The following is a 19,667-nucleotide window of genomic DNA, read 5'->3' as shown; positions in this document are numbered from 1 at the left end:
AGGTGAAAGCAGTGTGTTGGGTGGTGGAAAAAATCACTAGGCCAGGAGTCGGGGATTTGGGTTCCAGTCCTCGATCTGCCACTAGACCACCTAAGAAACTGGCAAGATGCTTGCTCTTGAAGTCTTAGTTTCTTCTCTGTAAAGTGACAGCATTACATAGGTTAGTTGATCTTTAAGCTTTTTTTTAAACCAGAGTTTCTCTAAGTGTTGTTTAAAAGCCGTCTGCCTCAGAACCACCCATGGACCAAATGCCTGCATTTTAATGCACTCCTGAGATGTTTCTTCTACACAATCAAGTTTAAAAACCACTGCCTCAAGTTCTAATGTACCATAATTCTGTGCATTCATGGAGCAATCAGATGTATTCTTAGCACTACATTGGGTGTTATGAAGATGCAGAATAATAAGAGGCTCCTCCCATGTTTCCCCCAAAATAAGACCCGGTCTTATATTAATTTTTGCTCCAAAAGACACATCAGAGCGTATTTTCAGGGGATGTCTTATTTTTTCATGTACAACAACCTACATGTATTCAAATACAGTCATGTCATCTTCTTCTGGAACATCGTCATAATGTACTAAACACATCTGTCTAACTGACAATTTTAACTGGGGCTTATTTTCAGGGTAGGTCTTCTTTTCGGTGTAACACGGTATCATTAAGGAACTTGCTACATCAGTAGAGAAATAAGATTAACATATTTGAAAAAATACCAACAATATAAAATAATCTGTAATTAGCATTTAATCAATTGTTGAAAATTTTTTAAGTACTGGAGGAGTACCGGAGATGTCATCAGTGAGGGCTGAGATAACAGAAGCTGTGTGGGGATGGGGAAGAAAACAGATTGAGTAGGAGCCAGGTGGGTGGATAGGACGTTCACAGACAGAGTGTCAGAGGGAACGTCAAGCCCTCTCCCAGGAATGCACATAGACTAAGAGGAGGGCAGGAACAGAGCTCCTATGCCCAGTGCAGTAGGTTCTGGTTGTGACGTAATGAGAAATACCTTTGGACAGGTAAGAAACAGGGTGGCCAAAGCGAACCTCCAATGCAACCTGTCTGAAAATAAATTTAACCTTCCCCACGAATTCATCCTCGTCTTCCTAAGCCAGAAACATTCAGGTTGCCCTTGTCTCCTCTGGTTCTTTCTCCCTGACACCATATCCATTTTCTGTGACCAAGTCCTGCCAATTTCACCTTCTAAGGATTGTCTCTGTTCCATTCTTGTTACTACCCTTCACTGCCTGCTCACTGCTCTCAGACCTGACCACTTCAAGTCCACCTATCACAGACCTGTCCATGTACTCGATATAAGAAACAAATCAGACCATTTACCTCCTCTCCTTAAAAGCTTTCAGGTTGGGGGCAGCCAGATGGCTCAGTTGGTTAGAGCATGAGCTCTCAAGAACAAGGTTTCCGGTTCGATTCCCACATGGGATAGTGGGCTGCGCCCCCTGCAACTAAGGATTGAAAACGGCAACTGGACTTGGAGCTGAGCTGCGTCTTCCACAACTAGACTGAAGGACAATGACTTGGAGCTGAGGGGCTCTGAAGAAACACACTCTTCCGCAATATTCCCCAATAAAATTAAAGAAAAAAATGATTTAAAAAAAAGTCCTTTGGAAATGTTTAAAAAAAAAAAAGCTTTCAGGTCCACAGCTCCACAGCTGGTCTTTTTTCCCTTTCCAAAGGCTCCACAGAAGCCCTACAACTCCAGCAAGCATATTTCCCAACTGACCTAAAAGATCACATCCAAGTTCCTTGTAATGGTTTGTGGTCTTCCATAACCCAACCCGGAAAACCAAATTCCTTGTAGTTTCCTTCATACACCATAAAGGTTTCCACTGCCGTGGCTTTGCTCATGCTGCCCTCTCAACCAGGAATTCCCTCTCTGCTCTGTACCACTGCCTCCAACACATACACACACACACACCCTGGAATGTGTGTGCACCTGTGTCTATGTGCACACGCATGTGCACACGCATGTATACACACACTCACACAGAGCCTGACCAACTACTATCCGTCTTCAAAGGTAAAATCAGACATTAATTCCCTCAAGGAAGGCTTCTGACATATAGAGATAGTAAATAAATATTTGTAGAAGTTAATACAGGGCCTAGGAAACTAGACTGAAGCATTTTATTTACTCTAGTTAATAACAAGGAAGCACTGAAGGTTTCATGAAAAACAGTGAAATGGCCAAACAGTAAGTGCGGACTGTTACCCTGGCAGCAAAATGCTGACTGGATTAGAGCAGAGGGAACTGGAAGGAGGGTCATTATCTGTGAATGTTGTTTAATTCGGCAGTCATTTATTGAAAAAGAGAAGGCAGAAAACGAATCACACACTCAATAGATGTTTGCTCAATGAACTGATACACATATTGAGCACCTCTAGAAACAGGTCAAGTGCTACATACTATGAGCAAATCATAGTCCCTGTCCTCAAGGAACTTAAAATACCACTGAGGAAATAAGAGTCCCAGCACACAGTAGAGACAAATGCTCACCAGAGAGGTACAAAGAAAACGTGGTGGTGATTCAAATAAATGGGAGTTTGTTTTAGTTGAGACTATCAGAGAATGTTTCATAGAGGAAATGACAGCTGAACTAGAACTTCCATAAGGAGGCAGGTCTTAAACATGTGAAGGCAGAAGAGAAAGACTGAGCAGAAAGAGCAAAGGTACAGAGGAGGCATCTCCCCAGGCATCTCTGGGAACATGGAAGATAGTTTGACTTGACTAAAAGAGGTCAAGGATACAAAAGGGAGGAAGAGGAAGTACGGCTGCAAAGATAAGCTTACAAGTTAACACAGAGAGTCAAGAGCACTGGGTGGTAAGCAGAGAAATCCATGCTCTGCTCTGTAGGCAGTGAAGAGCCATTGACGTTTCAAGAGTGAGGGAGAAGGGATGATATGTCAGAGTCCTGCTTTAGGCATATGAATCAGACAGTTCTGTAGGGTTGAAAGGACCGCATCTATGGAAAATGCCATGTATGGACCTGGCATACAGAGCAGCGCAATAAAAGGCACTCCCCTCCAAGAGAGAGAATGAGAGATGAAGCAACGGCAATGTGGGAGGAGGTGAAATCGAGCACAGATGTCGGGATCAGATAGAACACGTCCTCCTCTGAGGTACACAGGAAGGAATAAAGAAGAGATGAGGGGCAGCCCGGTGGCTCAGGCGGTTGGAGCTCCATGCTTCTAACTCCGAATGCTGCCGGTTCGATTCCCACATGGGCCAGTGGGCTCTCAACCACAAGGTTGCCAGTTCGATTTCTCGAATCCCGCAAGGGATGGTGGGCAACGAGCCCTGCAACTAAGATTGAACATGGCATCTTGAGCTGAGCTGCCGCTGAGCTCCTGGATGACTCAGTTGGTTGGAACGCATCCTTTCAACCACAAGGTTGCTGGTTCGACTCCCACAAGGGATGGTGGGCTGCGCCCCCTGCAACTAGCAACAGCAACTGGACCTGGAGCTGAGCTGCGCCCTCCACAACTAAGACTGAAAGGACAACCACTTGACTTGGAAAAAAATCCTGGAAGTACACACTGTTCCCCAATAAAGTCCTGTTCCCCTTCCCAATAAAATCTTAAAAAAAAAAAAAAAAAGAAGAGATGAGGATACAAAGAGAAGTTGAAATAAAAGATATGAATGTTCAGGGACGTTACCTCAAGTGGTCGACATTCTCAATAAATTGGGTAACCGTCTGCCAAATGTAAGGGATTCTGAGAAGGAGCTGCGGGTGTGGGGAAATGAGCAGAGGAATTGAAGCCCAACACTTTGTAAGCCCGAAATTTGGGGCTGAGTGTTTGTTTTCTAACCTGCTGACTAGGTGCCAGCCCACAAAAATGACCTCAGACATGGAATCCAACATAAAGGTAAATGATGAAACCAAGAAAAAGAAGAGAGAAATGACAGAGAAGGAATGAACGAAGGCCTAAGGATAACCTTGGAAAGACCCACAGTTGGTCAGTGGGAAGGAAGAAGAAGAACCAGAAAGAGAAGTCAGAAGCATGAAAGGAGAATGAAGATAATTACATTATAGAACCTAATGGAAGAGAGAGTGTTAACATATCTGCTCTTTTCTATACTCACTGTAGAGTTCAGTGACTTGGTAAATATAATATTGAGAGAGTAACATACTAGAAAATAACAAAAGCCTTCAAGCCATTCATATTGAAATTTATGATTCATACATAATATGAGTTGGAAATGTGGGCAAAGCAAATCAAAATGCTGATTAGAATCACCTTTTTATCCTCAATAATTCCTCCCCCAAAATAATTATTTCACCCCACAAGTCTCCCCTTAAGAAACCTAAGCATCAGATTCAGAATAAGCATCTGGTGATTTGAGGGTTTTTTCAGTTTTTTTTTTTAAATTTCCTTTTGTATTGCACCTCATGATTCTTTTTTTTTCTTTTTTTTTTATCAGTTTCAGATGCAACCAAAATGCCCATCAGTAGACAACTGGATTAAGAAACTATGGTAAATTTACACATGGAGTATCACGCAGCCATAAAGAAGAAGGAAATATTACCGTTTGCAGCAACATGGATGGACCTCATGATTCTTAAGCAACACAATTTGAATGAAAGTCACAACAAATATCCATTATTCGTTTCTTCTGTCCTCTTGTGACATAGTTAAGATTCTTATCAAATTATCTATAGACTCTCGATCAATTGAAAAACTCAATCTGAGGGCTGGCCAAATACTTTTCCAAGACTGCTACTCTGGCACGGCTGGTTCCCACGGTACCTGGGGTGCCCGGAGCCAGGCAGGGCTGTGCTCCCCACTCACCTGCATGAGTTCATGGCTTTCCAGAAGATCGTCCTGCAGCATCTCCTGAGTAAGGCGCCCCATGGTGCTGTAGAATTCGTCTGCTGTTTCACAACATTCTATATGCCTGGTAAAGAAACGACAGAACGAGGAATTTGTATTGGAGCTCATACTGTGGATCGGGTATATGCTGCAGGTACAACCAGATATGTTGCTTCTTGCCATCAAGTCAATCAAGTTAGCAATCAACAGAAATCAAACTCCTAGGACACACTCACAGCACAGCCTGCTGTATGTGAGAAAAGATAAAAATTACCAATGGCACCTTAGAGGTGCTTATTACAGGATGAGTTCCCATCTTCCCTTCACTGCTCCCCAACCTGACAGTCCCACCAGTGGAAACTTTATTGCTTCCACATGACACATTTTACACACCAGAATACCCACCACTGATCAGAAATCACAACCATGAAATTGGATATGAAGAACAATTATCCCCAGTAGGGACTCTGTTGCTCTTAATCTACAAAGTGTGGTATCACTGATAGACTGAAACCAAACCCCAGTAGAAGGAAAAGATGAGAAATACAAGAACATTATCTGCATATTTCATCAGTCCACAGGATGTTTTCACAGGCAGAATTTTTTCAGTTCTTTTCAGGGCACTGCTGCTAGTTGGAGATTACACCCTGCTTCTTGCATTTGGTTCTACATGTAAATAAAGACTCTGCCACCTGGCAACCTGTGAGGTAGGATAGACTTTAATTCTTCTTGCAGAAGAGGAAAAAGGAGTTGTCCAAAGCAAAGACCTCTATGTATTTGTTTTATCTACTATGACGTCCTTTGTGTAGTAGGATGAGTTTATTTGCCCATCAACCACAAGAGATATACTTTGACATATACTAATATTGGGAGATTTCAATAGAGCCATTCCCCCCAAAATTATGATGATGGAAAAACTTCAGGCTTTGGAGTGCTACTGCAATCCAATTACCACAATCATGTAACTAAATAAATGAAATAAATTGTTGAAACGTTATTACAAAAATACAGAGCAGCATGTGGGCATAAACAGAAAAGTGGTTAGTTTACCCTGGAGGGTGGGGGGGTGAGGAAGAGAAATAATGCTTCAGATGAGTTTTGAAAAATATTCTCCAGGTTGACAAGGAGGAACATGCATTCCGAAGGCGTGGCTGCAGGGGACAGCAGGACCTACCGAGGGATCTGCAAGTAGCTCCACATGACCAGAGCGGGGAGACAGCACGGCCAGAGGGAGTCAGTGAGAGCTAAGGGTAGAAAGCTGCTGAGAGAGGACCACAAAGGCCTCACCTGCCAGCTGAGCCCCTTTAGGGCAAGAGTCACGGAAAGGCTCTTAATAAGGAGTGTGGGAACAGATTTGCCCTTGGCAAGGTTGGACTAGCGGTGGCATGGCAAGTGTGGGTATGATGGGGAGACCAAGGAAACTACACCAAGACGAGCCAGGCATGAGATAATGAGGGAGCGAGCCAAAGCAGTAGGGTCAGAGGAGAAAGGACACGAAAGAGATGCCAGTGAAGGTGAGATGATGGTCTACAACTTACATATTCTAAAAGGACCCTTGGTGTGCGTGAGAGGAAGGAATTCCAAGTTGCAGAAGCAAGGTGAAAGAAGAGGTTCCATGGATAACCATATGGAAGGCACATATGTTACTCAGATATACATAAACTGGAGATTCCCTATATGCTGTTTATGATTTTTCCAATGAAAAGTTTGTGGAGAAGATTATAGGCACCGGAATCAGAAAGATCCAGGATTAAGTTCCAGCTCTGCCACTCATTATTTGTGTGACCTTGAACTTGTTAATTAATCTTCCTGGGGTAGTTTTCTCATTTGAAAAGACATGGAGAATAACCCTACGTACTCCACAGGTTTATAGGGAGACTCGAATGAGATAATATGTTTAAACTACCTAAAATAATGACAGACTATAGGCACTTAATGGTGTATGTTGGTTGCCTTCCCTTTCATTTAACAAGTTGCATACTCAAAACATGTAGAATTATAATGACCAAAGACTCTGAAACATTTAAAATTCTACAAGTCTGATTCATATATCCCTGAATTGCATAAACAGTAGTCATTTATTATTAGTAGATTCACATTATTAAAAACACAAATTTTAGAGGCAGAATATCTGGGTTCAAATTCAGGCCTTTCTACTTTTTAATGGGGTTACTTTGAGCAATTTACTTACCTTCTCTGTACCTCAGTTCTCACACCTATAAAATGGGGATAATAACAGGACCTGCTTCATAGGATGATGGTGAGTAGTAAATGTGTTAATTTTACATCTGAAGTGCTTAGAGCAATGCCTGTCCATTGCAAGCACTCAATGAATATTGGATTTTAAGCATAGCTCTTATTATTTCAACAGTGTAACATCTTTGGGATGACCGTACAAATAAATTATGATCCTATAGATAATGGGTAGATGGGAATAAAACCAGAATCGCCACTTCTCCTCCTGCCACATAATTAAGAAGCAACACAAAGATGACTATAATTGAGTAAGCATACACGAAAGTGCGTTACTAATTTAATCCTATACACTGGTTAATCAGTAACTGGACTATCACACACAGAGGAACTATCAAAGCTCAAAAAGCTTACAAGATGTAAAGATGGTTGGAAACACATGACTACAAAAAAAGGTCAACATTGGGGAAAAGTGAAAAAGATAAGTAAATAGAAAAAGAGAATTAAATCCCCACAGATGAATTTGTTTGCCTAACTGAAAAGCGATGTATCATAAAACAAAGGCACAGGAGCTAGGTGATCTTCTAAAATGCTTGCACACAATAATGATTTTGTTTTAATCCCTGAAATGGTAGTTGATGGATCTCTCTTGCAAAACACAAAAAAAGCTGCAAGTCTCCTAGGAAACAACTTATCATAAACAAAAAGGCTACTTAAAAGGTTTTTAAAACAAAACTCTGGCAGTAATTTATTAGTTTTCTGACATGTTGTCTATTATGGGTATGCATTCAAGTCATTTATAACTCTAGGAAAGAAACCATTAAAAACATCTCCATATCGTATGTTAACTATGACAATTTTATCCTAATATTTCTTCCATTTCTGAAAGCGTAGAATTTTAAGGTAACACTCATAATACTTGCATATTCGTGATAGGTGAAAATACCCTAGTTTATTCATCCCTGCTACTAGTAAAGAATGTAAGTAAAACCTGGGGCGGCCCCTTGGCTCAGTTGGTTAGAGCACAGTGCTCATAACACCAAGGTTGCCAGTTCGATTCCCACATGGGCCAGTGAGCTGCACCCTCCACAACTAGATTGAAAACAACGACCTGATTTGGAGCTGATGGGTCCTGGAAAAACACAATGTTCCCCCCAAATTTTTTTAAAAAGCAATACATTAAAAAAAATTAAGTAAAATCTATTTGGTAATGTATTTGGTTTTAATATATTTCCACATAAAATTCATTCTTGATGAAAGGAAAGAAGCTCCATACATTCTATTGCCTGTGTACCAAGCACCATGCTAGATACCTTATACATATTATCTCGTAAATTTGATCATAGCCCTGAAAGGGAGAACAAAATAAATACTAAAGATTCAAACATAATTCAAATTGTGATATTAGCCAACAAAATCCACCTACTCCTTTACAGACCTTCTAGTTCCTCTTTCATTTAAGTTCCTCTCCCTCTTCCCAATGAGTGTCCAGAGAGATGTGGACAAAAAGTAAACCCAGCCAGGACACTAGCACTGAGAAGGAGGGGGAGAATTAGCGGCCTGAAAAAGCCTCCTCTAAAATACTAGATTCCGTCTGCCTCCAACAATCAAGAATGAGCCAGCTGAGATTTCAGAAGGTGAAAGCAATCGCACAAAGTTCACAATTTTCTCTTTTCCTCACACTTAAATATCGATGCTTTCCATGTTAGAGCACACAAATTGCTCAAGGCCCCAACACAACAGAACAGAACAGAAGGGGGAAATCACTTACTCTCCCAATTTTGCCCAGATAGCCAGCGACACCCTTAGGATGATTTCCGAACCTTCAAAGAAGACCGAATCCCAAATCTTTAAAACGGTATGGTTAGGAAGGCATGTAGCGAAGAGTGTCAGAAACCACTGCATCGTGAAGACATTCGTAAGTGGGGGCTCATATCCACCTGAAATAAAACAAACACTACCTTTCTTCAGAATTGACAAATTTCAAGTTATAAAAATATTCTCAGTCTTTCATGTCCACTCAAATGTTACCCATTTATTGATTGATTTGTTTATGTCACTAAATTCTGGTTCTTTCTTTTCCCTCCCTTTTTCTTAAAGAACATAGGTGTGTTTAATAGAAATCTCAATAATATGAACTTTACGAATTCTTTATGATATTTCAAAAATCTTAACCTAAAATTGAATTTAGTTCTACTATTTGTGAAGTGCTGAAAATTAAGGAGAATGTTTTCCTCACCAAAATAGGATGAAACGGAAGGATTTTAGTCTCTTGAAAGCAAAAGCCAATTTTCAAAATCTCATTAAGCCCATTTTTATTCAAATGCTGCTGATAAAAATAAAATTTCTCATTAGGAATTACTTGTCTACTTCTTAAATTATTACATAGTTCAGAGACCTTACAATGGAATTAAACTAGAAATAAATTACAGAAAGATAGCTAGAAAAGCCCAAAATATTTAGAGATTAAACAACATGAAATTGTAAAATATTTTGAACTAAACTATACACAGTTTTAAAGATCTGGGATCTAGCTCACTTTGAAGTATCAGAACTCACTAAAAAACATAGCATTCTCTTCCATTTCCGGTGATGGCATATGTATATATTTTAATGAAATATAAAAATCTAGATATGTAGACTGATCCTTCCTCAAAATTACGGTGAGAATGTGCATTTGCCCAAGTATAAGCAAAAAGAGATCTGTTCTCCTGCACTTATTTTCATCCTTCTTACCTATGAACAAAGGGATTATCTTTGTTCAGAGACTAGAATCTGAGGTCACCCCTTGTAAGCAAATGTAGAGCATTTGGGGGGAAAAAACATGGAGCCGATAAAGCGTGACTGACTGTGGGACAGGCAAGGTTGGTCTATCTGGAAGCTTTATGAAATCCACAAGTGCACAATTATACTACACAAACTAAATGAAAAGATGATTCAAATGACTTAGTAAGAAACGGTTAGAGATACCAGATGTCGCTAAAATTTCCAATATATTTTAATCACAGATTAGGTCCTCAAAATCCCTTAATATTTTCTCAGATTTAAATGTGTGGGTCAGTAACTGGCAACCATTTACAGGAAACACAACAAACTTCTGAGTCTTCTTTCTGGTACTCTGAACAGCCAGGGAAGTGCAAGCAGTGGTTCTAGTTACAGCACTAGCTCAGGTCCTTCAGAAAACTGGATGATACCTGCTAGGTAGTGGTGATTCTCAGAGCTGCTTGCAGAGCTGTCTCCACTGCTGCCCTACTTAACCCTTCCTTCAGGGTTCAGATTCTACCTGGAGGTTCAGAAGAGCCCTTCTCCAGCAAGAACTGGCCCATTCATCCCAAGTAAATCTATACATCTTTAGCATGAGTAAATAAAAGGGACATTAAACATTTCAATCCAAAGGACTGCTTTTATCTCCTACAACTTTATGAAAATACATATTCCACTCTCCCATAACCTCAATGGTTCAGGAAAAACCACAGTCTGTGCTCAATTGTACTTGTAGCTCCGTTTTGAAGACTGCCTATAGGTTCGGTGCCAGCTTAGAACAGTGTAACTAAACAGCAAAACATGTATACCATTCTTCATCTAGAGGACAATATGTCACGTTAGTTACTGATCTGGTACTAATGAAGTATCAGGTGTTTGAATGACTTCCTAACTATGACCAGTTAGAGATTCAATATGTTTTGATTTTCAGTTTTGAGTTTATTCTCTAGAAATCTATTTCATTGTATCAAACTCGCATCAATAAAAATACCTAAAAACATATATTTCCATTCAAGGTTTAGGCTCATATGTACAGTGGAATCAGAGAAGTAAAATGTTTTCTAAGGTATAATAGCATTGAATCATCACTACCTCCACTCTCCTTGTTTGCTGTTCTCTGAAGAATATCCAGGTGTTGAGATAATTCAGGAAGCTTAAGTCTCAAGAGGTCTCTGAAGACGGCCATATCCACAGACAATGCCCGGAGATTATTGACAAAATAGCTTTCAGGAAGTACCTTATCAATAAGGTAAATCATAATCTGAAGAAAAAGATAAAGAACAAGACTGCTTCATAAAAACCAGTATCCTAACGTGTCATAAATAGAAAAAAACATATTCAAATGGATAAAATATAGTTAGCCAAAGCACGCTATCCTTTAAATGTGTCAGTACCAAAATGTTCTGGATTTTCAAGGCTCATCTCCAACCTGGGTAAAGAGTGGGTGGTGTAATTATCTGAGCAACTCATGATTATCTAAGTAACTCATCAAGTACCTGAGACCCAAAGTCTGCTACTGTCTACAATTTCTAGATGGACAGCTAGACCTGAGTCTACCCCATAAATAGCTGGGATTAAACAACCCTCAGCCTCACTTTGAGAAGGGACAGAGCACAGGCTTCAACAGTGGCCAGCAGGAATCTTAATGCTGGCTCCTTCGTGTCAGCCTTACCATGAAAACCAAGAGCTGACCTGTCATAAAACCCCCTCACTGAGGCTGGTCTTGAAATTCACTTACCATCAACCTAGATTATTAGAACAACTCACGTTGGCATTTTGTCCACTTTCCTCTCCTGGGAGAACGTAACAAGGTTTTATTTGAACAAATGGCACTTTTAAAATCTGGTTTTCTTTCATAAGATTGTCCCATAAATTCTTCAAATTACTATTTTCATTCTGACTTTTCTATTTGTGTTACCTTTTCTAAAATGTCAAGAACCACTAGAATGCCCTAGCAAAACACACACGTTCTATATGTCAATCTCTGGTCCATTCCCTGTCAGCATGCATGCTGTGCATAGGCCCTCCCTCCTAGGAGACCTGCTCATTCCCCACTAGAACACAAGAAAACTAAAATTAAGAACAAAATCCTAGCTGGCCCTATATATGTTGGTGGGAAAGTAGCTGTCTCACATTTTAATTTTCAGCATATCGGAAAACCCCATATTCCAAAAAATGTATCTCCCTGACCTGCCAAAGGCCCATTTTTCTTCTCATCCCTGGCTTGTAATATCTACTTTTAGGGTCACAGTTTTGACTAAGTCAATAAGGGTGGGGATACACTCTCAAGAAGGTCCTCCTTAGGCCTTTATTACAGGACTGGGAAGGCCAGGGAGCTGCTTTAGCCTTCTTCTGTAGGACAGAATTTATCAGGTAAATGTATCATCTTCTGTAGGACAGAATTTACCAGGGAAATGTATCGTCCCCCTGGAAATGGGAGCTTAGCAATAAAAGGAATATATTCAAACTGTGTGGACGAAGGAGGTCCTGGAGTGCCCGAGGCCACATGAGGGGAAAAGCAGATTTCCAGGCAAGCAGAGTGCCCTGGTAGTCTTTGCCTTCTATGGGTGATGACAAGGGGGATTTATGGGATTACGAAGGCAAAACTTAAAGGTAACAGTCTATTATTGCACTTTTCACCTAGGGTAAGTTGCATAATACCAAGAAAGATACTTGTGTTTTTATGAAGAAATTATGATCCCTCAAAATTATAGAAAAAAAATGACAAATTATCATAGGAATTCCTGTGACACAATGAAATTCTCTGTCAAAAGCCATCACAAGAGCCAGCTATGTCTTATATCAGCTATGTCACTCCACCAACTACTGTATTTCAAAGACCAAACATTAGATCTTTAAAAATTACAATAAATAATGGCAATAGAGCAAAGATAGTCTCTTCAATAAATGGTGCTGGAACACCAGGACATCCAAATGCAAACACATGAATCTAGACATAAACCTTACACCCTTCACAAACATTGGCTCAAAAGAGACCTAAGTGTAAAAACCAATATATGAAATGAAATTCCTAGATGATAAGAGCATAGACGACCTTAGGGATAGGAATGACTTTCTAAATACAACACCAAAGCCACGATCCATGAAAGAAATACTTGATAAGCCAGACTTCATTAAAATTAAAAAATTCTGTGAGGGGATTAGAAAACAGTCGGTAACCACAAGATGGCCATGGGGTTTTGAAATTAATTTGGGGAATGTAATCAATAATGTTGTAAAGATTTTTTAGGGTATCCAACGGACACGTGTCCCATTTGGGAGACCACCTCAGGGAAGATGTAGATGCCTGATCACTGCACTGTACACCTGAAGCTGAAGCTGAACAATAGTGAATGTCAGCTATAGTTTTACATATATATGTATATATGTATGTATATACTTACAAGAAGCGGAGTACAGCATTAGGAATAGAGATAGTGAAAGTATAATGGCTCTGTGCGATGTCAGAGGGGTAGTGGATGAGGGAAGGGGGTCCACACAGAGTGAGAGATATAAATGATAAACGTCTAAGTATTACTTTGTCTTGTGCACTTGAAACTAATAAAAAAAAATTTAAAAAACTATATTGTGGGAATTTGGGAGAAATACATAGGAAATGGAAAGGATGGTTCACGAGTTTTTGTAAGTTTACTATCTTCATGAAGAGATAAAGTATGTATGAGAAATGTCATGAACCCAATTAAAAAATAATGCACCCTCAAGAACACAATGAGAGTACAATTGAATGTGTAAGTATTCAAACAGGTTGAGAAAGATTTTCATTTGAGTATTATGGACAGAAAATAAGGATGGCATTTTTTTCTCAATGCTTTTCCGAATAACAATGAAACAATAATAAAAATAATGTTTAGATCAGTAATATTATGCAGATATGAACAGTACATTCTCAAATAATTTTCTTGAATTTATGCACAAAAAGCAGTTTTTTAAAATTTTTATGTAAAAACTAATGATTTGTCTGTGCAATTTCCTTTACAAAAGAATATACTTTATCGATTAAAAAATAAAATAAAAACTTCTGCTCTAGGAAAGATGATGTCAAGTGAATTAGAAAAAAAGCCACAGACTGGGAGAAAATATGTGCAAAACACACATCTGATAAAAGACTATCACCCAGAATATAAAAAGAATTCTTAAAACTCAACAATAAGAAAACGAACAACCTGATTTAAGAAATGGACCAAAGACCTTAACAGAAACTTCACCAAAGAAGATATACAGATGGCAAATAAGCACACAAAAAAGATACTCCACATCATAGTCATCAGAGAAACTCAAATTAAAACAGCGCGATACCACTACACACCTATTAGAATAGTCAAACTCTGGAATGCTGACAACACAAAATGCTGGCAAGGATGAGAGCAACAGGAACTCGCAGATATTGCTGGTATGAATACAAAATGGTACAGCCACTTTGCAAGACAGTTTGGCAGTTTCTTACAAAACTAAACATAGTTTGCCAGTTTACTCTGACCATGCAATCCAGCAATTGCAGTCCTGGTATTTACCCAAAGGAGATGAAAACTTATATCCACACAAAAACCTGCATGCATATTTTTACAGCAACTTTATTCATAACGCCAAAACTTGGAAGCAACCAAGATGTTCTCTAGGTCCAGACAATGGAATATTATTCAGTGCTAAAATGAATGAAGCTATCAAGCCATGAAAAGACATGGAAGGGCCTTAAATCATATTACTAAGTGAAATAAGCCAATCTGAAAAGTCTACATACTATTATTCCAATTATGACATCCTAGAAAAGGCAAAACTATGGAGGTAGTAAAAGAATCAGTGGTTGTGGGGGGGATGAAAAAGGGGGAGCACAGAAGACGTTTAGCACAGAGAAAATACTCTGTATGATGTTATAATGATAAATACATGTCATTATACATTTGTCCAAATCCATATAATGTACAAGTCCAAGAGTAAACCCTAATGTAAACTATGGACTTTAGGAAATTATTGATGTGTTGATGTGGGTTCATGGATTTTAACAAATGTATCCCTCTGATGAGTGATAAACACTGTTGATAATGATGGAGGACGTGCATGTGGGGAGTTGGGGCCAGGGATTACGGAAAATCTCTACCTTCCTTTCAGGTTTGCCATGAACCTAAGACTGTTCTAAAAAAAAAAAAAAAAAAAAAAAATTAAGAGACAAATAAATAATGAGAGAGCTTCAGAAAAACAGTTACTAAGACAAAACAGTAAGTGCAAAAAAGCAAGGAAAATGGTTTACCTACATCTAATATACTATATGTTTCCCTAATAATTACAACTTGCAAAGGCCAAAATAGCTATTAGAAAAACACCAACACCTAACATTTTCCTTTGCATCAGAAGTGTTTCTTCATGAACCCAACCTTCCTTTGCATATTAAATGCCTAGCCAAATTCCTAAACCATGATGATGTCATTTCATTCCACCAAGTTCATTTTCTTAGAGGCAGAAAGAAATACACATATTCAGTTTCTCAGTTTTATCAAATCCACCTTTTCATGTGAATTTTTATTTTCTCAAGTATCACTGAGCCCTTTCATGATATGATTGCCATTATATCCCCTTCTCCAAACCTTTCCACCCCACCCCCTAACCTACACTGTTTATTCCAGCTTCTCAACAGAACAGTTCCCATTTTATAGTCCTATAAATTACATGTGGAAAAAATTTGACTAAAACTGGATAGACTGAGTAAACAAAAAGTGCTTCTTAATTAAAAAAATGTTTTAACCTCATGTATTTGATGTGTCACTGACACCCCCCTCCACCCCCGCCTATTTGATGAACAAATAGCTGAAAGCTGTTTCCTTAAATACATGAATGGAAGAGAAAGAGGGTGAATACAGACTTAGATCATGTCAGGATGGATTTATAATTAATTCCACCATGACGTGTATAAAACCAGGAGGACCATTTGCTTATTTTTCCATATCACATTAGTCAGTGATTGAGAATATCACGAAGTTATTCACCATAGTCAAACACAGAATTGGGGTGGGGGAAGGTGCTCTTGAATACAAAGACTAAGTATCCACATCCATCACAAAGCATTGCACCAATAGCAGTTTGAGAGCTCAAGTATGAATGAACAATCCCACCTTGCCCTGAGCAAACAAGGCAGTGGCCATCCTCCACATTTGAAATGCTTCATTTCTCATAAAGACAATTTCTGGTGACTCAGTGAGTCACATGCAGACCTATAAGCTTAAATTGTTAGTGTCCCATCTCAAAAAGTTTCCAGAAACTTTTTTTTTTACTAATAAAGGCCCTAGGCATCAAAGATGAAAAGATAATAAATATAATTCCCTTCCATAACCTTTCTCTATGTAAACATCTTCCATCATAGATATTCACTTTCAGCCTATCTCCCCCATACCTCATCTCAGATATGAAAGAATAAAGCAGCCTAATAAGATCCAATCAGAATGAAGCATCACTGGTGGAATAGGCATCACCCCTGGGATCCCCACCTCCTAACAGTCACACCCTTGTATGAGCCCATCGCCTGGAGTATGAGCTGGACCTAGAGACTGGTTTCTAATGAATAGAATATGGCAAAAGTGGTGAAATGTTACTTCTGATACTAGGCTACAAATCTGTAACTTAATCTCTTCTGCCTTAATCACTCTCTTTTACTCTCACTCACTCTGAGGGATGCCAGCCACCATGTTGTGAGATGGAGAGCCTCACATGGCAAGGAACTAAACAAAGCCTCTGACCAATAGCCAGTAAGAAACTAAGGCCCTCAGTCCAACGACCCGTGAGGAATTAAATCTTGCTAACAACCACCTAAATGAACTTGGAAGTGAATGCGCCCACCTGGAGTGAATGCTCTCATTGAGCCTTCAGATGAGACCACAGCCCCAGCCAACAGTTTGAATGCCACAATGATATGACTTTCAGCCAGTGAAGCCACGCCCAGATTCATCTCAACAAAACTGCAAGGTAATACACGTTTGCTATTGTAAGTGGATAATTTATTATGCAGCAATGGATAATATTAATATTAATTAATACAATTAGTATTTAACTTGCTTTAAAATATGATGTCTTGTAAGTGAGACTAAAAACATAATCACTTCTGGCGGCTACATTAATTGGTCACTTGACCTGGCCTTAACCTGGGAGGAATGGTATCATGGGTGACTACCAAGGTGTAGCAAACTCCTTGGGAGGACTGGGTATCGGGAAGACAAATTAGACGTGGAACATTTCACTCTCTGAAGAATTTCAGCTTCCTTCCTCGGAGCCTGATACTCACTTTCAGTGCATCCCCTTCGTTGCCTTCCACCACTTCCAGAATTAGTGCAGCCAGGATGTTAAAGCCTTGGCAGTACCCAACATTCTTGTTCCATCGGGCATAGGCCAAAAGGACCCTCTTCAGCACAACCCTGTCCTGCTCAGCCTCCTGGCCACAGTAAGAACTGCAGCCTGTGCGGTGAAGATCCTAAAATGACAGGGAAACAAGATTTTTTTAAATGACTTCTTATATTCTCTCTCAAAGAAAACCAAACAAAACAAACAAAAACAACCTGTAGGTATTTATTTGCCTCAGCATGAGAGTCAGATTATCAACATGTATTTTAGTTTTTAAAAATGCATACGCAACTTATACACGCAGACCAAAACAAATTTTTTTTAGTTTTCTTCTTCCTAATGTTTTCTAATGTGCCAAGACATCATCAAGAGGAATTACAGTCAGGCAAATTTTCCACTTAAGATGTTTCCTGAATTAACACAAATAGGCACTCAGAATTAACAAAAATTACATAATAATTCCATATAAATTGATAGTTCATTTTAATAATATGTCTCAGATAGAACAAGTCATTTCAACACATGTATGATAGATGCCAACAGTATTTCTTTCTACAAAAAAATGATATAATACCTATTTAGCTACCAAAACTCTGAACAGTATTAAGGAGAAAAATCAAAATAGCAAAAAATGCAACCTGTACTATAGACAGACAAAAAAATCATTCTGTCCAAAACAGCAAAATCATTCTATTCTAATTGTTGTATAAATTTCTGTGAAATGGACAGAAACATTAATATTAATCAGGACAATATTTGTAATTTTATTTCTAAGCAGATACTACAATTTTCATGCACTGAAGTCATTTTACTGACATAGCATTCATTTCAATGAGAAAATAAAAGATCCTCTTAATAACATGATTGTTATAAAATGTGTATTCCTTAATTCCTTAATTCACAATTTAAGCAGAAAGAAAATATTTCAAATATGGAATACTTCAGCTCTGAGAAACACATTCTGAAATTCCAAATAAACAGCTGAAATGTGGATAATGCAAAGGCTTTTCAAGCAGACAAGATATAACTCCATAACATATTTTTAGCATTTGTCTGAAACAGACCAAGTTAGATCAGAAAGTAGCTCCTTTTAGTTAGTACTTCCTCCTGGAAAAAAAAAAATCTTGAAATCTGCCAAAACATTAGCCATCTCATGGTGGCCAAAATATAGATAAAACATCTTTCTTTTTAAAACCTCAGCTTAGCGTTCCACTGTAATGTACTCATATAAAATAAAAAACCATGTGCCAGAGGCTTATGTAAGAGAATAACAGTGGGATCAGACTGAATCAGCATCCTTGGCTTTTGGCACCAGGATCTAATCAACTGTAATAATTCAGGTAGGCAAACCACAGCTGCCCCCACAGATGGTTTGAGCCCTTGACAGTCTGGTTTAAAGTATACCCACCAATCAGTCTATCTTCACAAATTGACAGTTAAGAAATTATCGAAGACCCTAATAACAGCCCAATTATTCTAACATGAAATATACTTAATTTTAAATTTCTCAGCGACTTATGTAAAAAAATCCAGTTAACAGCACTGACTCACACTAAAGAATAAAAAGGAATTTCAATCTTTTATGATGTGAGCAAGGTAAGTCAACTGTCAGTGGAAACATTTTATTCTTACTGGCAACATCCAAATTTATGAAGACAAGGCATAGTTAAAGATCCCCATTAACTAATAAAATGAGGAAGCAGAAAATATATAGACATCGAGACCTCTGGCCAAGCTTGATCCTCTGTCCAGGAAACATCTGGCTCCCAGAATCTGCCTTCTAAGTTAGAACAATAGGCCAAGCTCAGTGGCATTACCTTAACTATCTGAATTCCCATCGAGTCATCATCAGGATTACTCCTTTCATTGAAAGTGAAGCGCATGGTTTTGTCCCAATCAATGGCTATACTGTGCAAATAATGATCTGCCAAGGTCAACCAAACCTAAAATATTCATAAAGAAAAATGCTAGAGTAAGACACATAATTTCAACTTTATTAGAAACAGTTATTACATCCAACAATAAAATGGGAGCTATTCCTAGACCAGATATAGCCCACATGTATAAAGCCACAAGGGCCTCATTGAAAAGTTTGCTGTACTGAATTGCACCAATTGGGGCCTTTCATTTATTCTTCAATTCATATTTATTGAGTTCCAACTATGTACCAAGCAACAATCTAGCCATTAGGGAAACTGCTAAGAAACAAAAAATATTTTCCAAATTTTATTTCAGTTCACTGAATTAGCTCCATGATGTTATGAGCTTGTTATACTTGGCTCTTAATTGCTGTCTATGCTTGGGCAAGAGCCACCTGGTCATTTATGGAGAATGGGCCTTTTTTCACCATGAAGTGGCCTCTGCCTTTAAATCCTCTCTCTCTCTCTCTCTCTCTCATACACACACACACACACACATGCATGCGCGTGGAAAAAAAAAACAACCCTGACAGATGAGCTCTCATAACAAATAACTTTTTTAAAAGAGTCACTGGGGACTTCATCAAAATGGCGGCATGAGGTGAGCCTCTGTAAATCTC

General features: G+C 38.8%; 1 protein-coding gene across 1 annotated transcript in view; it reads right to left on the bottom strand.

The window, feature by feature from the left end:
• The window catches only part of TBC1D30 (TBC1 domain family member 30), a 46,401-nt gene that overhangs the window by 15,058 nt on the left and 11,676 nt on the right, over positions 1-19,667 (bottom strand). The window contains exons 4-8 of the mRNA XM_081061065.1: positions 18,946-19,071; positions 17,073-17,258; positions 10,877-11,045; positions 8,793-8,961; positions 4,808-4,913 (exon numbers count right to left, since the gene is read on the bottom strand). Of these exons, the coding sequence (XP_080917191.1) occupies positions 4,808-4,913; positions 8,793-8,961; positions 10,877-11,045; positions 17,073-17,258; positions 18,946-19,071 (756 nt within the window). The remainder of the gene's footprint in view (positions 1-4,807; positions 4,914-8,792; positions 8,962-10,876; positions 11,046-17,072; positions 17,259-18,945; positions 19,072-19,667) is intronic.

This window comes from Rhinolophus hipposideros, assembly GCF_964194185.1.
Source record: "Rhinolophus hipposideros genome assembly, chromosome: 9".
NCBI classification, from domain to species: Eukaryota; Metazoa; Chordata; class Mammalia; order Chiroptera; family Rhinolophidae; genus Rhinolophus; species Rhinolophus hipposideros.
This window is presented reverse-complemented; position numbering and strand designations above follow the sequence as displayed.